The sequence below is a fragment of the Spodoptera frugiperda genome, chromosome 19 (assembly GCF_023101765.2).
Source record: "Spodoptera frugiperda isolate SF20-4 chromosome 19, AGI-APGP_CSIRO_Sfru_2.0, whole genome shotgun sequence".
Taxonomy (NCBI): domain Eukaryota; kingdom Metazoa; phylum Arthropoda; class Insecta; order Lepidoptera; family Noctuidae; genus Spodoptera; species Spodoptera frugiperda.
Genome location: NC_064230.1, coordinates 6,994,890 through 7,015,733, shown reverse-complemented (window position 1 = coordinate 7,015,733; position 20,844 = coordinate 6,994,890). Strand labels below are relative to the sequence as shown.

Here is a 20,844-nt window from a genome sequence, read left to right as displayed (position 1 = left end):
TCACCCTAAACGCCTTCCCGCAAGTATCGCACACGTGCCGCGGCGGGGGGCGGAGGCCCATGTGTACGGAGTGCATGTGCTTGGCGAGCGAGGAGCGCGTGGCCAGCGCGGCCCCGCAGTCCCCGCACACGTGGGGGCGCACGCCCTCGTGCTGCACGCGCACGTGCGCCGCCAGCGACGCCGCGCACGCGTAGCGAGCGGGGCAGCGCGCGCATACGTGTCTGGGAGGGGATTCAAGGTCATTTTTAGCTAATAGAAATACACTAGTATTAGAACTCAACACAGGATATTCACCATGTTTCAGTTCATCCGTGATCATGGCGCTTACAACAGTGCCGAAATATCGGAAACTCATCAAATAAACATGGTAAATATCCCGTCTCAAGTTCTAGTGATAGTGTTAGTGACCATGTCAGTTTAAAAACTTATAATGGAAATACATTTATGATGCATGCTTCGGCATTGCTGTGCCGGCTCGACCGGAGTGATACCACGGCCGAGCTGTACACCGACGTGAAACAACCACAGCGTTGTGTTGCGTTGTGTGACTGAAGTTACCGGAGACCCAATTCCCCAACAACCCTTAAATTCCTGGGGGTAGAAAGACACAAAGAGTACCTTGTGTCACTCCCCAACCCTTCAAATATCCATGTCCCATGTAATAATATATATTTGTATAATTCTGTCTCCTGCATTACTTTCACCGCGTGAAGTGGAAACTATCGTTTTCTTTTCTTCTCCTATTCACATTCGCTTGTGGTATTTTGGGTGTCGGGATTGCTTACCATCAGGTAATCCGTCATCTCTTTTCAGTAAAAGAGCGAGTATAAGCCAGTGCTTATACTATAAAAAAAAATACGTTTACCTACGTTCCAATAACAGCTAAAACATGATGAAATATTGGTTTAAAACATCTTTTCTTACACTCACAACAATATTTTGATCAGAATCATCTTCAGATTCCAGAAACACTAACCATCGGTCATTCTTATCACTAGCCAAATGATAAGGTGACATTATGATACATTACTAGCACATAAACGTTTCAGGTCAGGCGGCAGTCCACGGTAAAGTGATTAAGAGCCACTGTGATGAATAATTCTGTCCGATGACAGACAGATGACATATTATTAGTAATATCTTGTGATTTATTTCGTTGCGGGATCCAAGACAGTCATTCATGTCCCTGGGACGTTGGACTTCAGTGTTCCGATGTTTTCATGGTTGTATCTACTGTAGATCCTGGTGCACAGGAGTTGCCGCAGTTTTGGGGGGTTGTGGCTGGCTTGTCCCATTAAAAAAATGTTTATGTAGCAACACTGTTTAGTGTAGCCATGATCGATTTCAAAATTTCTACCTTACTCTTAGGCTAAAATCGATTGAAGACATTGCATCAGCAATGCCTAATGCGATGCGTACCGATGACGTCATACGGAATGCGTATGCGTGCGATACTTTGATCAACAATACCAACTAGATAACGGGTCACGTACAAAATCAAAGCCAAATGGTGTCCGCGTGAATTTATACCTATATACATAGCTGCATTTGTTTTTAACGTACTAAGAGAAAAGTTTTAAAACAGTTTTAAGTTTAACCTAATTTCAACCATCGCACCTAGTAATAAAGTCACAAATCTTCAAAATATTATCTTACACTTACTATCTTTCGTAACAAAAGCAATAAACCTATTATGTCACTTAGAAATGAAAAGACGTAAGTCAAATAACATTAAGTGTAAAATCAACTTTAAAGAGCAACAAATAAAGTACTATTTCCTGTCACGGCCTTGTCAGCTACAGCGTTTTGTTTCGTGTCAGTTTGCTTTGTCGAAGATTACTACAGGAGGTATGGAGTCGCGTTCAACACTAAAAGATTTTATAATATGAACGTAAAAGCTTAGTTAAAATTATGTATGTTGTTATGTTAGGCACTGCTGTTTTAACCAATCGACGGCGGTTAGTATTTCCGGATATATCCGATTTATCAAAGTGATCTGAACATTTGACCGAATTCTTAGCTGGCTTATAAAAGTTATCTTCTCTTTCTCTGGCGACAATCGAGACCCATTCTGCACACGTAAACGGATTGCTAGGAAAACTAAAAAAAAAGAAATAAGTAACTATCTAATGAGAGTTCAAAAAACAGACACAAAAGTAGCATTAACCTATTTGAAAGTTCTAGTAACAAATTATTTTAAATTATTACCTACAACATAAATCTACTCCATGCGTCTACTGTTCTGTTACACAAAAGTTTGGCCACGTATTGGCCGATCTTGGCCAAACGTTTGTAGCGGTGATTTAAAATCGGTAATTTTGTTCAAAATTAAATATTATTTGTTAGTTTAAAAATTATAATATAACTTAATTTATATGTACTTACCGAAAGTAAGACACTCCGGCCGATAAATTGCTTTTTCGGGCATTATTTTTGCAACTCTTGAATACACATTGCGGCATTGTGAAACGTGTTTACATTGGCCGTGTTACAAGTGAACTAAACAAAATAAGAGCTCACGTCTCAAGTGAGCTGTTATTTATCGAGACGTTTTTTTGCACCGACCCGATATCTAGTTGGTATTGTTGATCGAAGGTGCGATACATGCAATTCGTACGATGCGTATCTGTGGACGCTTGCCTTTATAGGTGACACCTAACGGTACAAGTATTATCCTGAAATTCTTAACCTCCAAAGGCCGGCCACGCACTTGTAACGCCTCTAGTATTTCGGGTCGAAATTGAGGCAACAATAAAACCAATATTGATACAAAAATACTTTATTTTTAAAATACAATCAGTTCTCAAATTTATTTATTACTTTATACACATAAAATACCAAACATAAGTACTATAAAACTTAGATTTTAGGAACACAATTATAATAAGTAGGTACGTATCGCCTGGACAGTCCACGCTACCATCAGTTGACTGGACAATCTCTACACTACACGAGTCACTGTTTACATGTTACCATTAGCTCATGACGATACCTAAGTACGTATCGCCTGGACAGTCCACGATACCATCAGTTGAATATTAATAAAAATGGTATATTTTAAAGTAGTCAAACAAATTCTTTTAATGAGATCATGATCTGTTATAAATAAGTTCCAGAGATTACTAAGATACAAACAAACTCTTCAGCTTATACAATGTGATAGGCGTGGGACTTCTAACCCGTTAAGGCTGAGTACTACATCTAATTTTATCGACAAAAAAGTAATATGGGGGTTTGAAACCCCAATTGAAAATATTGAAAAATAGCGATTTTTTCGGTAAAGATTATTCAGAAATAATTTTTTTTCTCACCAAAACATTATCAAACATATGAAAAAAGTAATGAATTAGTTAGCCAAGGTTATTAGCTACCGTTTGTCGTTTTTTTTTGTTTCTACGACGCATACAGCTTTTGATATCACATAAAGTAAGAAAAATATTAAAATAGCCATAATTTTAAGGGGGAGGGGATTCGACCCCTTCGACCCCCGACTTTTGTCCATAAAATTAGATGTACTACTCAGTCTTAACGGGTTAGAAGTCCGAACCCTATCACATTGTATATTAATAAGTAACTAGCTACTTCCGCGCGGTTTCACCCACTCTGCTCGGCTCCTATTGGTCATAGCGTGATGTTGTATACCTTATAGCCTTTCTCGATAAATGCGCTATCCAACACAAAAGTAATTAGAGTCAGCTTTCGTGAGACATACTAAACTAGTCGAGTTCCTCGTCAAACAGTTACGTGAGTAAGCCGATAACATAAAATAATTAATAATTATTGAAATCGGACCAGTAGTTTTGGAGATTAGCTCGTTCAAACAAACAAACTATTCAGATTTTTACACACATAAGGTCTTTTAAACCCCGAAAACAGGCAGAGACAAAGGATAAATCATATTTTATATTAAATATATAAAAATCCAATCATCTATAATCATAATTACAATAATTAATAACTTCCTTTTATAGTATTTTTCGTTGTATAAATTAAAGCGATCGCGTGTTTCAATATGGCACGCAGGTTTTTGGGTCCCAGGTTTATGGGTCGCATGCATTATGGGCCCGACATGTTCCAGGGCCCCTTATGTCAAGGGCCCGCGAATGTTTCGGGTCCTCTTATATCTTAGGGGCCCGTAATGCATATGAACTCACAGCTTTTAAAGCTTCATTGCTTTCAAGGGATGACGGATTTAAGTGGCCTGTAATGCTCAATACAAAACTGTCAGGGGCCCAAAGCTCTCAGGGGCCCACTGACTTGTGAGGTCCACAGGTTTCAGGGCCCCGCTGTAACTTGGAAGTAGACGTCGCAAGGTTGTCGCCAAGTGTCAGCTACAGGTGGTTCCGGCTTGAACACGTCAACTCGAGACGATTGGACATCTATTATTGCTACTGGTTTCACCTGCTATTAAGGAAAGAAAAGGGTTTTAGAAATGATTTTAGTGTGTAAACAATTTAATGATATTATAGAATGGTTGATATTAAAAAGTTGAGATTAGTCGAAAATTCATCATCAACAGCCTACAAGTGGCCACTGCTGACCAAAGGCCTCTTCTGATATAGAGAAAGTTTAAGCATTAATCACCACGCTCGCTCAATGTGGGTTGGCGGTTTCAAACTTATAAATAAAAATAAAGCCGGGTTTCCTCACGATGTTTTCCTTCACCGTATGTCAGTGATGTTTAAATAATCTTAGAAAGTACGTGTAATTATAAAACTAGGGTAAATTACACTACAAAACAGCATAAGTTTTTAAACTGACATGGTCACTAACACTATTATTAGAACTTAAGATCTCGGAATATTAAATATCGGAGACTCATAGACATAAATAAACATGGTAAATATCCCGTCTTAAGTTCTAATAATAGGGTAAGTTACAATATAAACTGACTGCCTCGTTGGTCGAGTGGTCGCAAGTGCGACTGCCGAACAAGGGGTCTCGGGTTCGATTCCCGGGCCGGGCAAATTAGTATTACTGGGCTTTTTTTGGATTTTCGAAAATTTCTCGGTAGTAGCACGGAGTCTGGAATTGTGTCCAGGAAATGGCAATAGGCTCACCCCCTATTACATGGGACTTATAACACAAATGGTGAAAAGTGGGTGTACATTGTATAACGGCATTACGTGCTGTAATGTGCACCTCTGCCTACCCCTTCGGGGATAAAAGGCGTGACGTTGTGTGTGCGTGTGTTGTGTGTGTTACTATATAAAGTAGTTATAGTTAATTATTATGTTATCGGCTTATTCAGTAACAGTGCGACAATCGCCGCGTCGTGTGTCGCGGAATACTGCTCATGAATATGAGCCTCTAGCATGGCTTGAAACTAGTCGAGTTCCTCGTTAAACAGTTACGTGAGTAAGCCGATAACATAATAATTACTTTAGTATGTCCCACGAAAGTTACAATAACATTATAGTTATAGTTTATGTTAATGATATTAAGGTTGATGGTTGCTAAGCAGGAATTGTGTCAGTTAAAATGCGTGTTTGCTTGAGGACTGTTTATTTACGACTAACGGGGGTGGGGGCACGCGGCGCGCTTGACAAATACATGTACCATTAGGGTGTTACCACACCAATCGAGCGATCGTCGATCGATGCCATCGATCGATGGTAGAATGGATTAGTCGACGTCGATCGATAGTTTCTACTACACCAATCGATCGATAGCCGATAGATACTATCTGTCGATGGTGGAATGGATTGGTCGATGTCGATCGATAGTTTCCGGCCGGAATATAATCAATCTACGTCGACCGATGCCATCGACCGGCAATCGATCGATTGGTTAGTCGACCGGTATCCGTCGATCAATTAAAGCTACCACACCAATCGATTAATGTCGACCGATGTCGATCGATGCCATCGATGGACTATCGATCGATAGGTGTGGTAACACCATTAACAATATAGATATACAGTTTACCTTCCCGGCGCGCCTGAGTTTGAGATGCACGAGTTTGACGTGCGTGCGCATGGAGGTGCGCTGCGCGAAGCGGCGCCCGCAGTGGTGGCACTCGAACGGCTTCTCGCCCGTGTGCGTGCGGGCGTGGTTCGTTAGTACGCTCTTACCCTGCGGGGGGGGGGGAGGGGGGAGACAATCTTTCATTAATAGGGAAGTAGACTGATTTTTATTGCAATGTGCGTCTTGTAGATTATTTTAAAACATTACACACGTATTTTTTCATTATAAATACAATTACAATACTTATAATATATATTAATACATAATTGTGAGCGTGGTTTGTTAGTACGCTCTTACCCTGCGGGGGGGGAGACATATCGTTAGTAATATTTAGTAAACTACCGGGTAAAATGGGGGTGAATAGAAACAAAATTTTTATTAGGATTATCAGTTTTTAAACTGACATGGTCACTAACACTAACATTAGAACTTGAGACGGGATATTTACCATGTTTATCTATTTCTATGAGTTTCCAGTTCATCCGTGATCATGGCGCTTGCAACAGTGCCGAAATATCGGAAACTCATAGACATAAATAAACATGGTTTCAAGTTCTAATACTAACAAACATTTTCATTAATAGGGTAGATGATTAATTTCTAGAATGCCTCGTTGGTCGAGTGGTCGCACGTGCGACTTCTGAACAAGGGGTCTCGAGTTCGATTCCCGGGTCGAACAATTTTTTTCCAGGTTTTTCGAAAATTTCTCAGTAGTAGCACGGAGTCTGGAATTGTGTCCAGTATATGGCAATATACTCACCCCCTATTACATGGGACTTATAACACAAATGGTGAAAAGTGGGTGTACATTGTATAGCGGCATTATTGTCCGAATACTCAAACGCTACTCAATTTTAAGACGCTTTCAAAACTAGTTCTGTCTGTATCAATTCTTTATAAAATGACAGAGATAGTACGATATTTAAGTAAAACAGTAACTTAAAATTGAGTAGCATTTCAGTATTCGGGCGTATGTACCGTAATATGCACCTCTGCCTATCCCTTCAACGATAGAAGGCGTGACAATATATAATATATATAGAAACACCGACTCACCCTAAACGCCTTCCCGCAAGTATCGCACACGTGCCGCGGCGGGGGGCGGAGGCCCATGTGTACGGAGTGCATGTGCTTGGCGAGCGAGGAGCGCGTGGCCAGCGCGGCCCCGCAGTCCCCGCACACGTGGGGGCGCACGCCCTCGTGCTGCACGCGCACGTGCGCCGCCAGCGACGCCGCGCACGCGTACCGCGCCGGGCAGAGCGCGCACATGTGTCTGGGAGGGGATTCAAGGTCATTTTTAGCTAATAGAAATACACTATATTAGAACTCAACACAGGATATTCACCATGTTTCAGTTCACAGAGAAATAAGAGAGCTACCTACCACGAAATTTAAAGGAAAATTAAAAGACTGGCTTATTGAAAAGTGCTTCTATACCCTAGAAGAATTTTTTAAGTATAGAATATAATTTTATATGTAATAATAGGGTTATTTAAGTTCCTAAGTCTTCGCATGCCTACTGAAGGCGAAATGTGTTTAGCTACATAATTACCTGTTACCACCTTTTTTGTACCATATTTCGGCGAATAAAGATTTATTATTATTATTGTTCATCCGTGATCATGGCGCTTACAACAGTGCCGAAATATCGGAAACTCATCAAATAAACATGGTAAATATCCCGTCTCAAGTTCTAGTGATAGTGTTAGTGACCATGTCAGTTTAAAAACGTGAAACAACCACAGCGTTGTGTTGCGTTGTGTGACTGAAGTTACCGGAGACCCAATTCCCCAACAACCCTTAAATTCCTGGGGGTAGAAAGACACAAAGAGTACCTTGTGTCACTCCCCAACCCTTCAAATATCCATGTCCCATGTAATAATTTCTATTTGTATAATTCTGTCTCCTGCATTACATTCACCGAGGGAAGTGGAAACTATCGTTTTATTTTCTTCTCCTCTAATAATATCTTCTGATTTATTTCGTTGCGGGATCCAAGACAGTCATTCATGTCCCTGGGACGTTGGACTTCAGTATTCCTGTACATGGTTGTATCTACTGTAGATCCTGGCTTACAGGAGTTGCAGTCTTGGGGGGATGTGACAGGCATGTCCCATTAAAAAAATGTTTATGTAGCAACACTGTTTAGTGTAGCCATGGTCGATTTCAAAATTTCTACCATACTCGTAGGCTAAAATCGATTGCAGACATCAGTAATGCCTACATTCGATGCGTACCGATGACGGCATACGGAATGCGTACGATGCATGTCTGTGCACGCTTCCCTTTGTAAGTGACACCCAATGGTACAAGTACTATCTGAAATTCCTAACCCCCAAAAGGCCGGCAACGCACTTGTAACGCCTCTGGTGTATCGGGTGTCCAGCGGCGATTGCTTACCATCAGGTGAACCGGAGTAAAATTGAGGTACCAATAAAACCAATATTAATACAAAAATACTTTATTTTTAAAATACAATCAGTTCTCAATTTTATTTATTACTTTATACACATAAAATGCCAAACATAAGTACTATAAAACTTAGATTTTAGGAACACAATTATATTAAGTAGGTACGTATCGCCTGGACACTCCACGCTACCATCAGTTGACTGGACAATGTCTACACTACACGAGTCACTGTTTACATGTTACCATTAGCTCATGACGATACCTAAGTACGTATCGCCTGGACAGTCCACGCTACCATCAGTTGACTGGACAATCTCTACACTACACGAGTCACTGTTTACATGTTACCATTAGCTCATGACGATACCTAAGTACGTATCGCCTGGACAGTCCACGCTACCATCAGTTGACTGGACAATCTCTGCACTACACGAGTCACTATTTACATGTTACCATTAGCTCATGACGATACCTAAGTACGTATCGCCTGGACAGTCCACGCTACCATCAGTTGACTGGACAATCTCTACACTACACGAGTCACTGTTTACATGTTACCATTAGCTCATGACGATACCTAAGTACGTATCGCCTGGACAGTCCACGCTACCATCAGTTGAATAGTATAAAAAAATGGTATATTTTAAAGTATTCAAACAAATTCTTTTAATGAGATCATGATCTGTTATAAGTTCCAGAGATTACTAAGAAACAAACAAACTCTTCAGCTTATATATTAATAAGTAACTAGCTACTTCCACGCGGTTTCACCCACTCTGCTCGGCTCCTATTGGTCATAGCGTAATGTTTTATAGCCTATAGCCTTCCTCGATAATTGCGCTATCCAACACAAAAGTAATTATTCAACTTTCGTGAGACATACTAAATTAATTATTATGTTATCGGCTTACTCACGTAACTGTTTGACGAGGAACTCGACTAGTTTCAGTAGCAGCGACAGTCGCCGCGTCGTGTGTCGCGGAATGCCGCTCATGAATATGAGCCTCTAGCATGGCTTGAAACTAGGCGAGTTCCTCGTCAAACAGTTACGTGAGTAAGCCGATAACATAAAATAATTAATAATTATCCAAATCAGACCAGTAGTTCCGGAGATTAGAACGTTCAAATAAACAAACTATTCAGATTTTTACACACATAAGGCCTTTTAAACCCCGGAAACAAGCAGAGAATCAGGATATATCGTAAATTATATTAAATGTATAAAAAAACAATTTATGTACAATCATAATTACAATAATTAAATACTTTCTTTTATATTTTATTTTATTTTTCGTTGTATAAATTAAAGCGATCGCGTGTTTCAATATGGCACGCAGGTTTTTGGGTCCCAGGTTTATGGGTCGCATGCATTATGGGCCCAACATGTTCCAGGGCCCCCTTATGTCAAGGGCCCTCGTATGTTTTGGGTCCTCTTATCTCTCAGGGGCCCGTAATGCATAGGGACTCACAGTTTTTAAAGCTTCATTGCTTTCAAGGGATGACGGATTTAAGTGGCCTGTAATGCTAAAAAAACTGTCAAGGGCCCAAAGTTCTCAGGGGCCCACTGACTTGTGAGGTCCACAGGTTTCAGGGCCCCGCTGTAACTTGGAAGTAGACGTCGCAAGGTTGTCGCCAAGTGTCTGCTACAGGTGGTTCCGGCTTGAACACGTCGACACGAGACGATTGGACATCTATGATTGCTACTGGTTTTACCTGCTGTTAAGGAAAGAAAAGGGTTTTAGAAATTATTTTAGTGTGTAAAAAAAATCTAATGATATTTTAGAATGGTTGATAATATTATTAAAAAGTGAAGGTTAGTCGAAAATTCATCATCATCATCAACAGCCTATAAGTGTCCACTGCTGACCAAATGCCTCTTCTCACACGGAGAAGGTTTGAGCATTAATCACCACGCTTGCTCAATGCGGGTTGGTGATTTCAAACTTATAATTACAAATTATAAGCCCAGGTTACCTCACGATGTTTTCCTTCACCGTTTGTCAGTGGTGTCTAAATAATCTTAGAGAGTACGTGTAACTATAAAACTAGGGTACATCATAAGTTTTTAAACTGACATGGTCACTAACACTATTATTAGAATTTAAGACGGGATATTTACCATGTTTATTAAATAACGGAGACTCATAGACATAAATAAACATGGTAAATATCCCGTCTTAGGTTCTAATAATAGGGTAAGTTACAATATAAACTGACTGCCTAGTTGGTCGAGTGGTCGCAAGTGCGACTGCCGAACAAGGGGTCTCGGGTTCGATTCCCGGGTCAGGCAAAAGTATTACTGGGCTTTTTTCGGTTTTTCGAAAATTTCTTAGTAGTAGCACGAAGTCTGGAATTGTGTCCAGTATATGGCAATAGGCTCACACCCTATTACATGGGACTTATAACACAAATGGTGAAAAGTGTGTGTACATTGTATAGCGGCATTACGTGCTGTAATGTGCACCTCTGCCTACCCCTTCGGGGATAAAAGGCGTGACGTTGTGTGTGTCACAATATAAAGTAGTTATAGTTAATTATTATGTTATCGGCTTATTCAGTAACAGCGCGACAATCGCCGCGTCGTGTGTCGCGGAATGCTGCTCATGAATATGAGTCTCTAGCATGGCTTGAAACTAGTCGAGTTCCTTGTCAAACAGTTACGCGAGTAAGCCGATAACATAATAATTAATTTAGTATGTCTCACGAAAGTTACAATAATATTATAGTTATAGTTTATGTTAATGATATTAAGGTTGATGGTTGCTTAGCAGGAATTGTGTCAGTTAAAATGCGTGTTTGCTTGAGGACTGTTTATTTACGACTAACGGGGGTGGGGCACGCGGCGCGCTTCACAAATACATGTACCATTAACAATTAGGGATGGGTAATATCGCTTTTACTCTATATCGAATCGTATCTATATATCGGTTTAGAATATCGGATATCGCATCTATATATTTCGATATCTATATATTGGCCGAATCAGTGTGGAACTCTGAAACGAAAGTAGTACCGTACTGTAATTTTAGGTTTCGGTTTTGTTCGATTTATGTACATCATTGTATTTTAATTGTAACTGTTTACTCGAAATCATTGAATGTATTGTTTGGTTCGGTAGTGTTCCTGTTCCCGAATCAGTTTGTACTGGATATCATAGACCATGCGATTCGCATGCGATACGATAGAGGTCCGCGTTACACTACGGTATAGTGTGTTGTTCTGTGGCACATCGTGCTATATTCGCTAGATACGCGGATACCTGATATATAGATTCCGTGCCGTCCGATATATAGATATTGGATATCGTGCCGATATATAGATATCGTATCTGTATACGATTTATATTGCCCACCACTATTAACAATATAGATATAACAGTTTACCTTCCCGGCGCGCCTGAGTTTGAGATGCACGAGTTTGACGTGCGTGCGCATGGAGGTGCGCTGCGCGAAGCGGCGCCCGCAGTGGTGGCACTCGAACGGCTTCTCGCCCGTGTGCGTGCGGGCGTGGTTCGTTAGCACGCTCTTACCCTGCGGGGGGGGGGGGGGGGAGACATCAGTTCATTAATAGGGAAGTAGACTGATTTTTATTTTAATGTCCGTTGTGTAGATTATTTTAAAACATGTAATATTATCATAAATACAATTACAATACGTATATTAATATATTATGTATAATTACGTGATACATAATTGTGAGCGTGGTTTGTTAGTACGCTCTTACCCTGCGGGGGGGAAATATCATTTCATTAATAGGGTACATGACCAATTTCTAGACTGCCTCGTTGGTCGAGTGATCGCAAGTAAACACTTAAAATACATGTCTAATATTTTTACATTAGCTAACTGACGGCTTAAATAGATTTTTTTAATTTTCATACATCATTCCTATTTTCAGTAAACTATGCATCCTCTTTTTGAAGTCCGGACAAGAAGTCTCAGGTTCGATTCCCGGGGGCAAAGTAATGCTGGGCTTTTTTTTTTCGGTTTTTCGAAAAAAATGTCAGTAGTAGCCTGGAATTGTGTCCAGTATATGGCAATAGGCTCACCCCCTATTACATGGGACTTATAACACAAATGGTGAAAACTATGTGTACATTGTACAGTGCCATAATAAGCACCTCTGCCTACCCCTTCGGGGATAAAAGGCGTGACGTTGCGTGTAGAATAAATGCTTTGATTTTGACTTTTAATATGGACTCACCCTAAACGCCTTCCCGCAAGTATCGCACACGTGCCGCGGCGGGGGGCGGAGGCCCATGTGTACGGAGTGCATGTGCTTGGCGAGCGAGGAGCGCGTGGCCAGCGCGGCCCCGCAGTCCCCGCACACGTGGGGGCGCACGCCCTCGTGCTGCACGCGCACGTGCGCCGCCAGCGACGCCGCGCACGCGTAGCGAGCGGGGCAGCGCGCGCATATGTGTCTGTGTTGAGGAAAGCGCCATCTATGAGCAACACGAACGTGCGACGAAAGACTGATGTGCGCCAGCGCAAGGCAGTTGTCCCACCAACGGCGAGTGAACGACTAACTATCGGCTATTTTCTCGCTCAAGAAACGTACAATAGATATACTTTCCGTGTAAACAAAAGAGATGCATATACAAATAGTTGATCGCTGACTGTTCACACTGCCGGCGAGTGCTCGCTTCACTAGTTTGTCGCTGAGCGACAAGAGCTATGAAAGATAACACTCGCTCGGCGACACTCGCCAAGCGATTAAAACTCACGCCGAGCGAGCAACCAGTGGTCATTTCTCTACAGTGCGTATCGTAGTGCGAGTAATCGCCCGCCTCACTCGCACACTCGCTTATAGCCGAGCTACACAAATATCAGAACTACACACTCGCTCGCCACGTCTCGCTTAACTCGTTTCTAGTTCTAGCTCTACTCGTTACTCGTTCATCGTTGCCGGTGGGACAACAGCGCAACTCCAACAATCTTCAAGCTACGCAGTTAGTCGACCTACCCAGAGATGGCGCTGGAGGACGTCGGCTTACAAACTATATATACAGAGCGAAGACGATGACCCGACCCTTATATTTTTTCTTCGATTCCTTGCTACCACTTACCTTAATTTGTCCGTGCTTAATTTAAATTGTACTGGTCATATAAAATAAATTCTCATTATCCAAAGTAAAATAAAATATTCATTGAAGATTGCCACACCCTTTTTTTTTTCAGGGGGAAAATCATCATGACTTCTCTCGCCAGGGCAAGCGAGAGGGAGTGTCAGACTCTTACTGACTAAAAACCACTCCGTTCCTACTCCTGCTTGTCGAGCCGGAACTCCGGTAAACCCGGTAGGTAGTCCGCAGCTCCGGATTAGGCATCAGCCCTACTGGGCCCCATCTGTGGAGGTCTGATGGCTCTTTGAGGCGCGCGTGGAACGCGACGCGCCTTACGCTCGGGTCTGGTTCTGGTCGGTCGGCGAGCTACCCTTGCTCGCCGACCGCAGACGATTGCCACACCCTGACTCAAAGTTAAGGACACACCTTTACAGTCTGGGAGTATTTTTTTTAACGTTGATAAGTCTGCGTTTGGCCACCAACCCGCTTACTGCCAGGACGGCGAAGCGAAGATGTGGCCGAAGATTGAGCACACAGACTTAGAAAGTACCTATTTACTATATCGCACACCTAGTAATATTGGCACATTTACGGTTTTCATAGTTTACCTGACTTGTTTAGTTTTTACTTTACTGACCAATGAACCGTTGTTTTACGTGCGCGAGGGGGAAACTACAATAATGGTATAATGACACATACGACCTCTCTCGATGAATACGGAAATAAATAGACTAATATGCACTTTTAAACACGTAAACCATATAAAGTCAATTTCGCATTTTTTGCAGATGTGCCAATATATTACTAGGTGAGCGATATACCTATTTGATGGTCATTTTTGGCTAAACAAAATATGCGTGTCTGTGTCGGCTCGACCGGAGTGATAGCACGGCCGAGTAGAAAACCGACGTGAAACAACGCTTGAGATGTATTTCGTTGAGTGAGTGCGGTTATCAATCTTCCCAATTCCCGATTCCACAACACCCCTAAATTCCAAAGAGTAGCTTGTATCACTCAATCAATCTGCACTTCAAAATGACGTCAATTTGTAGCTCAGTTATACGAAAGACGGACAAATAAACAAACACATACATACAATATTTCATATAGTTTAAAAAAGAAACGTTGCGGTTGCATTTACAACCAGTGCAACACAAAGAGTGCCTCCGTGCGGGAATCGAGCCCGCCACCGCGTCAACCGTGCAATAATTTATAACATTAATAAGATTAGTAATAATGACTCACTTGAAACTCTGCTTATCCCTATGTTTCATACTCCTCGATAGATGCGTCTTCAAACTGTGAGCTGATTTAAATCTGTAAACAACAAAACACACACTTTTTATTATTGATATCTTCAATATAATAAGCCTATTTCCATATTGTAATCGTTCAGAATATTATTATAATCGTTCAGAATACAAAGGAGATTGTCCAAATCTGGCTATTTTTGAACAGGCTACTCAACAAAAATGTAATTTACCAATAATTTTATTTATATTTTAGTAAATGTCTGACGCTAATAACTTTGTATCAATTTGTACTTTAAAAAAATCGATTTTTATTGGTATTTGTTATGATAAGACCAAGTATTTGTAGTAGTTGGCTTTGAATTTGACTTAAGTGCTGCCAATCTGCTGTCAATCTGTTGTATTTTTCGTCAAAATGACAGATATTATTCGCTTTGTTCTTTTGCATTGTGAGTGTTGAAACTCCAATTTATTGCGTGGGAAAATACAAAGTAGACACATTAGTAGGAAAACATATTTTGTATATATATTATATGAAAATAACACTAAAGGCAGGACAGCCATATTGCTTAGCACACATTATTGCTGCAACTGCATGGTGGGTCGTAGAACAGTAGGTTGCTGTGCACATATAATAACTATTGTTTGGTTTTTAAGCTGGGCAAGGTACCAGAAAATTATTAATCCACCTGCCGAGTTCCTTGACCATATTTTAATTACATATGAATCGGATTAATAATGCAATTTAATAGAAAAAAATGTTTTATTTCATGCATAATCAGTTTCAATAAAATGTAAAAAAATATCTAAATATAAATCTTGATACAAAACTAAGTTTGTATCTTCATTCTTACTGATATGAACTAATAAATCAAACATATATTATTAGCTGAAGTGCTTGTTCAAAAATAGCCAAAGTCCCATACAAGTTGGTCGATCCCCTTTTTCATCCACCATCTAGGTTTCCATATTATGTCTCTTTTTTATTGAAAATGTGTTAAATAATAAGTAATGTTGCATCAGTGGTGCTGGACGCAACCGCTAAGTTTGTCGCAGACATGGCGAATGATCGCTTCCTTGTGCGAACTGCTAGGAAGTGGAACTCCTTGCCGGAGTCTGTGTTTCCTGATGGGTATAACCTGGGTGTCTTCAAAGCCCGAGTGAATAGGTTGCTTATGGGCAGACGTGCTCCATCGTAGGCCGCATCATCACTTACTATCACGCGAGACAGCGGCCACACGTTGACCCATCAAATGTAAAAAAAGACCTCACGTACAGCGGCGGTCGCGGCGGTCCGTACAAGAGCTGTACGCTATGTACGCGTAAACAGTGTTTCCCCAACTACGCATAATATAGGAACGCGCTATCCGAACGCGGCTTGAAGTATAAGCAATAGTAACTGACCTGACATCACACTCCACACAGTAGAACTCCTTGACATCAGTGTGGGACATTTGGTGGTTGTGTATCTGGGTGCGGGTTCGAAACCGCTTGTTGCATATCTGGCATTCATAGTTCTTTATGCCTAAGTGTATTCTGAAATGAAAATCAATGTCATTGTTAATAGGGATGATGACGGGGTATGAAAATTAAAAATCTATTTAGTCCGTTAGTTAGGTAATGAAAAAATATTAGATATGTACATATTTTTTATTTTCTCATATAAGATAACATAGATAAAACGAATCAAAGTTTAGGAGTGGGAGCTAATACGTCATTTCTACGTATAAAACGTACCTAAAAGTGACGTCACATTCCAATTATCATAATCTAACTGTTGAAACACAAACTTGGAACTATTATCGAAAAACTAAAAAAAATTTTTGATCTAGATGTAAAATTATAAAATGTGACGTCACACTTGTGAGGAGGGGGAGGTCTCACAAATGTGACCAATTGTGACAAGGACGGGAGTCTGGGGGGTACAAGAATCATGAAATTCGTGGGACGTAATTTATGGATGGCCCTTACCATCGCGAAATTGAAAATCGGCTACATTTGTGAGATACGCAGAATTATTCGATGCTAGTTACGCGGATTTGCGCTATACCCGACGATATGGTACAGTAAAACGGGGTGAATAGGGACAGAAGAGGGGTGAACAGATACTATGAAGAATTTCCCCCCCCTGTACCTATTCACCTCTCGATCCCTTTTTTATGGAATAGGAGGCAAACGAGCAAACGTGTCACCTGATGTTAAGCGATCAGCGCCGCCCATGGACACCCGCAACACCAGAGGAGTCACAGGTGCGTTGCCTATCCCTATTCACCCCGTTTTACGGTAATGGATAGTTTGGCCCCTACTTCTAATACTTACTGCTGATGTTCAATGAGCGAGTCTTTATTAACGAACGACTTCCCGCACTGCTCGCACTTGGGCCGGTCGCCGCCGTGGTTGTTGCGCATGTGGCCCCTGTGTCACTTGTCATGTGTCGCTACAATGTAATGGCTAGTTTGGCCCCTACTTCTAATACTTACTGCTGATGTTCAATGAGCGAGTCTTTATTAACGAACGACTTCCCGCACTGCTCGCACTTGGGCCGGTCGCCGCCGTGGTTGTTGCGCATGTGGCCCCTGTGTCACTTGTCATGTGTCGCTACAATGTAATGGCTAGTTTGGCCCCTACTTCTAATACTTACTGCTGATGTTCAATGAGCGAGTCTTTATTAACGAACGACTTCCCGCACTGCTCGCACTTGGGCCGGTCGCCGCCGTGGTTGTTGCGCATGTGGCCCCTGTGTCACTTGTCATGTGTCGCTACAATGTAATGGCTAGTTTGGCCCCTACTTCTAATACTTACTGCTGATGTTCAATGAGCGAGTCTTTATTAACGAACGACTTCCCGCACTGCTCGCACTTGGGCCGGTCGCCGCCGTGGTTGTTGCGCATGTGGCCCCTGTGTCACTTGTCATGTGTCGCTACAATGTAATGGCTAGTTTGGCCCCTACTTCTAATACTTACTGCTGATGTTCAATGAGCGAGTCTTTATTAACGAACGACTTCCCGCACTGCTCGCACTTGGGCCGGTCGCCGCCGTGGTTGTTGCGCATGTGGCCCCTGTGTCACTTGTCATGTGTCGCTACAATGTAATGGCTAGTTTGGCCCCTACTTCTAATACTTACTGCTGATGTTCAATGAGCGAGTCTTTATTAACGAACGACTTCCCGCACTGCTCGCACTTGGGCCGGTCGCCGCCGTGGTTGTTGCGCATGTGGCCCCTGTGTCACTTGTCATGTGTCGCTACAATGTAATGGCTAGTTTGGCCCCTACTTCTAATACTTACTGCTGATGTTCAATGAGCGAGTCTTTATTAACGAACGACTTCCCGCACTGCTCGCACTTGGGCCGGTCGCCGCCGTGGTTGTTGCGCATGTGGCCCCTGTGTCACTTGTCATGTGTCGCTACAATGTAATGGCTAGTTTGGCCCCTACTTCTAATACTTACTGCTGATGTTCAATGAGCGAGTCTTTATTAACGAACGACTTCCCGCACTGCTCGCACTTGGGCCGGTCGCCGCCGTGGTTGTTGCGCATGTGGCCCCTGTGTCACTTGTCATGTGTCGCTACAATGTAATGGCTAGTTTGGCCCCTACTTCTAATACTTACTGCTGATGTTCAATGAGCGAGTCTTTATTAACGAACGACTTCCCGCACTGCTCGCACTTGGGCCGGTCGCCGCCGTGGTTGTTGCGCATGTGGCCCCTGTGTCACTTGTCATGTGTCGCTACAATGTAATGGCTAGTTTGGCCCCTACTTCTAATACTTACTGCTGATGTTCAATGAGCGAGTCTTTATTAACGAACGACTTCCCGCACTGCTCGCACTTGGGCCGGTCGCCGCCGTGGTTGTTGCGCATGTGGCCCCTGTGTCACTTGTCATGTGTCGCTACAATGTAATGGCTAGTTTGGCCCCTACTTCTAATACTTACTGCTGATGTTCAATGAGCGAGTCTTTATTAACGAACGACTTCCCGCACTGCTCGCACTTGGGCCGGTCGCCGCCGTGGTTGTTGCGCATGTGGCCCCTGTGTCACTTGTCATGTGTCGCTACAATGTAATGGCTAGTTTGGCCCCTACTTCTAATACTTACTGCTGATGTTCAATGAGCGAGTCTTTATTAACGAACGACTTCCCGCACTGCTCGCACTTGGGCCGGTCGCCGCCGTGGTTGTTGCGCATGTGGCCCCTGTGTCACTTGTCATGTGTCGCTACAATGTAATGGCTAGTTTGGCCCCTACTTCTAATACTTACTGCTGATGTTCAATGAGCGAGTCTTTATTAACGAACGACTTCCCGCACTGCTCGCACTTGGGCCGGTCGCCGCCGTGGTTGTTGCGCATGTGGCCCCTGTGTCACTTGTCATGTGTCGCTACAATGTAATGGCTAGTTTGGCCCCTACTTCTAATACTTACTGCTGATGTTCAATGAGCGAGTCTTTATTAACGAACGACTTCCCGCACTGCTCGCACTTGGGCCGGTCGCCGCCGTGGTTGTTGCGCATGTGGCCCCTGTGTCACTTGTCATGTGTCGCTACAATGTAATGGCTAGTTTGGCCCCTACTTCTAATACTTACTGCTGATGTTCAATGAGCGAGTCTTTATTAACGAACGACTTCCCGCACTGCTCGCACTTGGGCCGGTCGCCGCCGTGGTTGTTGCGCATGTGGCCCCTGTGTCACTTGTCATGTGTCGCTACAATGTAATGGCTAGTTTGGCCCCTACTTCTAATACTTACTGCTGATGTTCAATGAGCGAGTCTTTATTAACGAACGACTTCCCGCACTGCTCGCACTTGGGCCGGTCGCCGCCGTGGTTGTTGCGCATGTGGCCCCTGTGTCACTTGTCATGTGTCGCTACAATGTAATGGCTAGTTTGGCCCCTACTTCTAATACTTACTGCTGATGTTCAATGAGCGAGTCTTTATTAACGAACGACTTCCCGCACTGCTCGCACTTGGGCCGGTCGCCGCCGTGGTTGTTGCGCATGTGGCCCCTGTGTCACTTGTCATGTGTCGCTACAATGTAATGGCTAGTTTGGCCCCTACTTCTAATACTTACTGCTGATGTTCAATGAGCGAGTCTTTATTAACGAACGACTTCCCGCACTGCTCGCACTTGGGCCGGTCGCCGCCGTGGTTGTTGCGCATGTGGCCCCTGTGTCACTTGTCATGTGTCGCTACAATGTAATGGCTAGTTTGGCCCCTACTTCTAATACTTACTGCTGATGTTCAATGAGCGAGTCTTTATTAACGAACGACTTCCCGCACTGCTCGCACTTGGGCCGGTCGCCGCCGTGGTTGTTGCGCATGTGGCCCCTGTGTCACTTGTCATGTGTCGCTACAATGTAATGGCTAGTTTGGCCCCTACTTCTAATACTTACTGCTGATGTTCAATGAGCGAGTCTTTATTAACGAACGACTTCCCGCACTGCTCGCACTTGGGCCGGTCGCCGCCGTGGTTGTTGCGCATGTGGCCCCTGTGTCACTTGTCATGTGTCGCTACAATGTAATGGCTAGTTTGGCCCCTACTTCTAATACTTACTGCTGATGTTCAATGAGCGAGTCTTTATTAACGAACGACTTCCCGCACTGCTCGCACTTGGGCCGGTCGCCGCCGTGGTTGTTGCGCATGTGGCCCCTGTGTCACTTGTCATGTGTCGCTACAATGTAATGGCTAGTTTGGCCCCTACTTCTAATACTTACTGCTGATGTTCAATGAGCGAGTCTTTATTAACGAACGACTTCCCGCACTGCTCGCACTTGGGCCGGTCGCCGCCGTGGTTGTTGCGCATGTGGCCCCTGTGTCACTTGTCATGTGTCGCTACAATGTAATGGCTAGTTTGGCCCCTACTTCTAATACTTACTGCTGATGTTCAATGAGCGAGTCTTTATTAACGAACGACTTCCCGCACTGCTCGCACTTGGGCCGGTCGCCGCCGTGGTTGTTGCGCATGTGGCCCCTGTGTCACTTGTCATGTGTCGCTACAATGTAATGGCTAGTTTGGCCCCTACTTCTAATACTTACTGCTGATGTTCAATGAGCGAGTCTTTATTAACGAACGACTTCCCGCACTGCTCGCACTTGGGCCGGTCGCCGCCGTGGTTGTTGCGCATGTGGCCCCTGTGTCACTTGTCATGTGTCGCTACAATGTAATG

The 20,844-nt window shown here is 43.1% G+C and overlaps 2 protein-coding genes across 18 annotated transcripts in view; one reads left to right on the top strand and one right to left on the bottom strand.

The window, feature by feature from the left end:
• Positions 1-20,844, top strand: part of LOC118281212 (uncharacterized) — a 138,794-nt gene that overhangs the window by 32,176 nt on the left and 85,774 nt on the right. The window lies entirely within an intron of this gene.
• The window catches only part of LOC118280948 (zinc finger protein 37-like), a 36,940-nt gene that overhangs the window by 7,366 nt on the left and 8,730 nt on the right, over positions 1-20,844 (bottom strand). For 3 of the 17 annotated variants that reach the window (XM_050700716.1, XM_050700715.1, XM_050700707.1), the window contains exons 11-13: positions 16,096-16,227; positions 14,687-14,758; positions 12,583-12,799 (exon numbers count right to left, since the gene is read on the bottom strand). In XM_050700716.1, coding sequence (XP_050556673.1) covers positions 12,583-12,799; positions 14,687-14,758; positions 16,096-16,227 — 421 coding nt within the window. Of the gene's footprint in view, positions 1-4; positions 222-2,930; positions 2,993-3,982; positions 4,405-5,928; positions 6,076-8,641; positions 8,747-8,851; positions 10,096-11,762; positions 11,910-12,582; positions 12,800-14,686; positions 14,759-16,095; positions 16,228-20,844 lie in introns of those variants that run through there. The other 14 variants (XM_050700713.1, XM_050700709.1, XM_050700714.1 and 11 more) reach the window with 11 other exon arrangements.